Source organism: Stylophora pistillata, chromosome 1 (assembly GCF_964205215.1).
Source record: "Stylophora pistillata chromosome 1, jaStyPist1.2, whole genome shotgun sequence".
Classification (NCBI taxonomy): Eukaryota; Metazoa; Cnidaria; class Anthozoa; order Scleractinia; family Pocilloporidae; genus Stylophora; species Stylophora pistillata.
Genome location: NC_142519.1, coordinates 16,424,871 through 16,431,730, shown reverse-complemented (window position 1 = coordinate 16,431,730; position 6,860 = coordinate 16,424,871). Strand labels below are relative to the sequence as shown.

At 38.8% G+C, this 6,860-nt stretch overlaps 1 protein-coding gene across 2 annotated transcripts; it reads right to left on the bottom strand.

Moving 5' to 3' along the window:
* Positions 1-2,775: 2,775 nt before the first annotated feature.
* LOC148741430 (uncharacterized) lies at positions 2,776-6,198 on the bottom strand. 2 transcript variants are annotated; one of them, XM_088740904.1, is made up of 3 exons: positions 4,909-6,198; positions 4,139-4,372; positions 2,776-3,689 (listed from the first exon to the last, which is right to left on the bottom strand). In XM_088740904.1, exons 1-2 carry the CDS (start codon positions 5,233-5,235, stop codon positions 4,364-4,366), a joined length of 336 nt encoding a protein of 111 aa, XP_088597030.1. In that variant the 5' UTR covers positions 5,236-6,198; the 3' UTR covers positions 2,776-3,689; positions 4,139-4,363. The 2 variants fall into 2 exon arrangements, with proteins under 2 accessions (XP_088597030.1, XP_088597036.1); XM_088740910.1 differs by having other exon boundaries at positions 4,144-4,372.
* Positions 6,199-6,860: the final 662 nt, after the last annotated feature.

Genomic DNA, 6,860 nt, shown 5'->3' with positions numbered 1-6,860 from the left:
CGTGTTACCCCGTTCGCACAGTCTTCAAGATGGTGTAAAGTTTTCGCGCTCAAAGAGTCTCTAGAGCACGCATAACGCTTTTTTAAACAATAGTATTGTCAATGGCTTTAAAAATTTATGATATATTAGTTGCGTGGTCACATCTTATACCTGTGTTGGGGGGTTTTACCAACCCGCTTGGACGAATTAACGAGAAGTACCAGGGCTCTGTACTTTTCCTCTTTTATTTTCTTCTGCAGAGCTACTACAGCAACGCTCTATGCATCTAATAATCATCATCATGCTATAGCGTGAGGAACCAACACTTCACGTAGGAAAAGCGTAGACCTGTTTGGGTTAGCTGACCGTGAGAGTCTCCGCAGTGTATACTAAAACATATATACGGTTAAAAAATTGCTCTTCCTCATCTCGTCTGTTTCCGGTTGCAACTTTCGAAAGGATATAATTTGATTTACACGAAACACATCACATTGTAGTTTGCAGGCCTAATGCGTCTTGAATCCTGCCTAGGTGGGTTGGGAAATTTTAAACAGAAGTGTCAAGTCTTTTCAGGAGTTTTATCAGTAAAGGTAAAGAGTTCACTTTTGCAAGCGAGTAGCTCAGAAAGAAAGTTCTACAAGCTTTGAATTGCTCGATACCAAAGAAACAGTATATACCAATTAGAATAATATCCATGACCTTCGTAACTTTAGAATCCTTTTTGCCATGTATTGTTCTAATTACTGATGTTTGACCTTGACTAACACAGTCGAGATTGAAAAGGACTACAGACACTGACTATCAAGGTAGTAATGCTATCTAAGCCATGAAGGGGTTTAAAACCGGCCGAGAGCAATGATATTGGTTCTTATTATGCTCGCATTTATCTTTCCAAACACACTGTCTTTAACTTACCTCACTTTTAATGGGCTTTTATAAGATCCCCAAATCACATGAAATTTTTTAGAATCATTTTACCATCCGCTACGTGGGTGCTCTGTTGACATTTTCAACGGTCCTGTCAACTCTGTTGAACAAAATCTGTTCATGTTACTGCCCTGCTTGGCAGCCGAGTACGCTTTTTGACCAGTTGAGGAAGTGCTTCCTTATTTGTGAAAAATGATTCTGCATATTCATTATTTATCGGTCTTCTTATTCGTCAGCTGTCGCTTTGAAATGTTACGTCCGCGTTAGTTCTGAAGACACCTGCTGTAAGATAAGTAAATTGGAGGACAAACAAGGCCAGCTATTTAAAAACGTATTTTCTTAGTGAGAAATGCTTCATAACCCGGGAACAAGCCAAAGATAACGATGTCGTAGTTTCGAACGGATGCTCTTACCAATCGAGCTGTGACACCCTAAAATCAAAGTGTGATACTGCTGTTCTCATAGCTTGTCACTTATGTCAAGACTTTTGACTTTTTCATCCTCTTTGTATTAATTTTTGCTTTGGGTTGTTCTTTTTTTTTTGTTTAGTTTACATTTTATTAGATAGCTTATGTTGAATGCAGAGGACTACTTCATTCGCCCAGTCTTCAAGATTATGTAAAGATTTTGAGCTATTAGATATAGAATCTCTAGAGTAGAGTAGAGTAGAGTATACATCTATATTTACACAGGATAGCCCTTTCAGTGCAGTAAACACTGGTATAAATGGGGGTCCTGTTAACCACCCATCCCATCCTAAGGGAGGACATCCATCACAGTAATCTCGTGCGTGGGAAATTAACGTCTCCCGCCCCCAACCCTGCAGGAAACGGGACCTCCATTTATTCGTCCCTATCCGAGAAGACCAGAATATCTAACCATTTCTTGATGTGATAGAAAGGCAGCATATTCTTCTCAATTATTTTAAGACCTTTAGTGTTAGTCCGGCCGAGGCTCGAACCCTCTACCTCCCGCACAACAGTCCAGCGCTCTATCCATTGAGCTAACTGGGAGGCGGTTATCTAGTGCACATTTAACACATTGTTAAACAATAGCATTTTCAATAGCTTTTATAATTATGATATATCAGTTGCATATGGTGGCATTTTTATACCTGCATTAAAAATTTGTGAGCCTAAGTTCTAATCATAGCGGCTTCCTAGTTGTTAGCTTGGCTTATCAGAGATAACGGGAAATCTAGTATGTCACTTAGACCGAACCAACTCTGACGTACGAACTTTATAGTGACCGGCACGGTTCGTTAGGTCTTAATTGAAATAGTCTTATATACTTAAAACTATGGCTTAAAACCCAGGGCTGTTCAAAACTTGCACACATTTTGGCACAGAGCGATTGGCTATAAGTTAGTGGGCTCGAAACTCATGGTACTTTAAACATGTCGTGTTTACGTGCAGGTCGTTTCAACATTTACTCTGACGTCATAATTTCTGCAATTTGTGCTGACAGATTTTTGACCAGAAACAGTTTCGTCCTTAGATTTCATGCACCCGAAATGTTCACATGAAAGTATAACACGTAATTTTTTAAGTACAGATTTTCTGAAGTAAGAAATTTGGAAAAAAATCAAACTTTGCCATGGTATAGTTACTAAGGTTAAAGCAAAGAATCGCCAACATCACCGAGCGGCTGTCTATGAATTAAGACTTACGGCTCAATCAACAATTTCAGTGACTCAATCGGCCATCACAATTTATATTTGTTTCAGTTAATTTCAAAACATTTTAATCGGTTTCTTTCAACTTGTTACTAAACAGTAAAAAATGAGCATGTTGGCGTCTACTTTTCCAGTTATCAGTGGTGAACGGTACCCTAATATTATGATAACTCGCCCAAACAGCAGCACATATATCCCTCGAATGGTTAAGTAAACCATTTAAAATTCGATTTATTTTTCAGAGAAGAAAACTTGTCAGCAGTATTTATGATTTCAATACAATTGTGCCACACAAAAAGGCAATGGAAATTTCCATGTAATACTCATTCACGTATACTTAACATTATCAATCATTGTTAAACAAAATTGAACGGGTACATGGAAATTTCCATGTAATACCCATTTGCGCGTAAAAAAAAAAATTTTAAACACCTTTGGCCATTAAACAGGTCCATGGAATTTTCCATGTACATGTAATACTTACTCGCGTATACAAAACAGTATCAAACATTCTTAATCAAAACAGGTACATAGAAATTTCCATGTAATACTCATTTACGTATACAAACAGTATCAACCATTCAGAACCAATTTAAACAGGTACAAGGAAATTTTCATGCAATTCTTATACGATTTCATTGTGCCGGATAGTGCCTCACCAAAATGATCTATGGAAATTTCCATGAAATATTTATCCTCGTATACAAACAGTATCAAACAGTCCTGACCAAAGCGGTACCGGTACGTGGAAATATCCATGTAATACCCTTTCACACGCAAAAATTAATAATAATTTCAAACTTTCTTGGCCCAAAATGGGTGTATGGAATTTTATAGTGACATATTTATAGTGTCCGAAATTCCTTTTCAAAACAAGTTTATGGAAATTTTCATGTAATACTCATTCGAATATTCAAAATAGTATCTGTTTCATGTTTTGCTAAACAAATTCTCCACTCGTCGTTATCTTTGGACCCTGATCACGGCTTGCATGCTGAACGGCTCAGCGTGACAGCTTCTTTCCTAAAACCAGAAACAGGCTTCTCGTCCTTATATACGGATAATAAGTTCACGTTCCTTTGAACCGTCAGTTTGAGGCAGAAACTCACTGAAACACATAAAAATAAGGGATAAACAAGTTATTACTTTTTGCAGGTATTGGCATTGTTTACAGATGGTTTGACTGCCGGTTACTGCAAGTCAGCAATTTTGTCTCACTTCTTTTAGCAAATAGAAAATAAAGGAGTCAATGTCTGTAAAATGTGCAGCTTAAGTACATTTTATTTGTATAATTGTGTCTTACCTAGAGTATACGAGTCTCCAAACAATAATACAATCCCTCTTGGAGGCACGAAAAGCTTTATGATGTGCTGCATGAGGTCCACCTCATTCTCAGCCACAAACCAATTTGTGGCACTTTTCGATGTGTGCCAACAATAATGACACTGGCTCTTACGTTTACGTTTGTCGTCGTAAACATCGTAATCGACAAGGTCTCAGCATCAAAAGAAAATGGTTCACTTAGTTGTACGGAAATAGTGTTTGACTCATTCTCACCTCACCGTTTTTTTGCCTTGATTTTCCTCGCAGCCACTGGTAGAGGAACTATTTGCAGGTCGTTTGTCAGAACTTGACGTGGGGAACAATTCTACTTCTAGTAATTTTCTGACTTGTTTTCCAAATCTTGAAATGTCAGAAAATTCTCGGTACAACAGTTTATTGAGGTCGTCGGTGGGATTTAAGAACAACTTGAAACGTCCGGGAGAAGACTTTTTCCGAGGTTTATTTTACCTAAGAAACAATGAATGCCGTTTGAAATATCATAAAACCATTTTACCGTATCTTTTACGAATTACATTGGTGTGAAAAGTAAATTCGATTGAAAATGCGGCATCGCCGGCTCCGTCCAAACACATTTAGCAGAAACGGAGACCAGAAGCGGAACTTTCTTGCGGCATTTTTGAAAAGTGTTACAGATTGATTGCTATTGTGCTCGCATTGCGAAATGCTTTAAATTTGTGTGGGAAATTTCATGTAAAAGGTAGTAAAAATTGAGAGTGAATGGTCAGAGTAAGCTAAACGCCGAAAGGAGGGAAATCCATTGCCATAGACAGGCCAAGTTTACTCAGTGCGGACCTTTTTGGAAGCCAAATCAAATGCAGCTAATCTAAGACACAAGAATATTTTTTCCTCCAAACTTATTTTTCTATTGCACGATAGGAAATGATCCTTATCTCGTACAAACTCAAAATGATCTTTCTTAGAGCAAATTCTCTTTTCTTTTGACTGAAGCTTAAATTTTTCAGAATTCTCGAAACGAAACGTACCTTGAGTTTCCTTCGATCTTCACTCGCAGGCTTCATGTGAACAACAGACCCAGGATCAGTGCCATCCTGCGCTAGAATGGATGATTTATTGTAATGATGCAGTGTGCCGGCGCACCTCTCCGTTTTCTGTTTTCGCGAAGTACCACTTTCTGTCGGAATAGTGCCGCTTTTCCCTTTTTCCTTCTTTCGAGTAAGGTAGCGAGGACCCTCTACCACGTGTTGTTGCCATATCTTTTCACTAACTGAGTTTTTTGAGCCTGGCTTGTCAAATAGCTGACCTGCATGAACCCTAAAGAATGTGCGACCACCATTTTGAATTGAGATCATTTAAGCCGTATCGTTTGTTTATTGGTTAATATGCACACCCCATAAGAAATTCTTTTGTATGCCCGATGACGTAGGAGTTTTCAAATTTCCGACAGCCGCATCACGCTGTTGAGGAAACTGTTAGTTTTTTCAAACTGAAATAGGAATACATGAACGGCTATGGATATTATGGATTACTCTAGTTCGGTTGCAGAAGAGCCACTGTCACTCTCGATTCCTTCAAGTCTCGCCGAAGAACCTTTGGTAGAAACATCAGTTACTGAAGAAAGCTTTGAGAGCCGAGCTACGAGAATAGTAGAGTCAGCCGTGGAGGTATTTCAACGTCTCTTAGCAAGCACGCCTGCCAAACGGAAAAGGGAGGCCTCGATCGACTACCGAATCGTTAGACTCTTCAAGAGCTGAAACACCACTCTCGCCCGAGCACACAGCTTCCAAAGAGTGAGAAGTAGAAACTTCTAGCGCTGCAGGTTGTGAGGACGATGACAATGTGGTCCTTTCTGAAAATGAAAACCTCAGCGGCAACAAGGCGCAAAGCGGCAACCTTGAAGGTAAATTTCTAATCAGCTCTTCCCTAACCTCAAAAACAGAACGTTTTTCTTTCTGTTTGAGGATAATAATTCTCAATTCAGAAACACTGCAGTTGATATAGGGGGAAAAGTAGAGGAATTCTTTGATGTTCTCAAAGTAACAGATCTCGTTATGAATAGCCGGAAAACTGTTTGCCAGCTTATACCGTCCGTACAATTCAATACCTATTCACGCAGCCAAGGAGCAATTAAGAGCTCCTCCAAGTGTTTCTCCTCCAGTGTTTAAAATGATGCTAAAATCGTGGACGTGGCTGAAAAAAAAAAAAGGATATCAGTGTATTCCAAAAGTTAATTTTTCCGACTAATCCAAAGTGAAAAACGAGATAGGAACGAACTGACCTCAAAAACCCAACGCCGGAAACGCGCAAAAATGAGAGAACTAAAACTTCATTTTATCAAAGTTGAAGATCAGTCCAGGAGGTTTTGCCCCATTTTGAAAGAATTTGACAAGTTTCCGACTTTAGACGTAGAGGAAGACCGGGAATTCAATCGGGCTTTGGGCGGCGCATCCAAAGCAAGTAAAAAAGGCTTATTGTGAACATTGTGAAGAACACGTATTAGTGAGCTGGATTTGCACTGCAAAGTGGAGCGTCATAAATCCATAATACAGCAACTAGGATAGTGGAACAATCTTGACGCCCTAATCTATAAACTACCGTCTATTGGGAAATTAGAGGATCAATAAAAAAGGCAGTTTTCATTTCGATGTATTTTGATAAATTTTTTGTAAACAAGAATTGTAACAGAAGGGCCGAGTTTACGTAATTTTTGTCTGCAATTTAGAAAGTTTCATCATACTTCTTAGTTGTCATCTTAACCAAATTAAAAAAGGATAAGTTGATATTTCTAATCTAGTAAACAAAGAGAGACGTATCTGTCGTAGGAAAAGTTCGAAAAGTGATAAAACCTGGAGGTTGCGATCGCGAGAAGTGTCATGCTGCTTCTTTGAAAGAAGGAAAGGCTCTAAAATCCAAAGCGATAATTGTGGTAATTAGATAGGAAGTATCACGAACTCCCGCAGTGACATATCGTAACGCA

Excerpts from the sequence above, each read along its gene's own strand:
- LOC148741430 (XM_088740904.1), bottom strand. The coding sequence starts at position 5,235 with ATGATCTCAATTCAAAATGGTGGTCGCACATTCTTTAGGGTTCATGCA.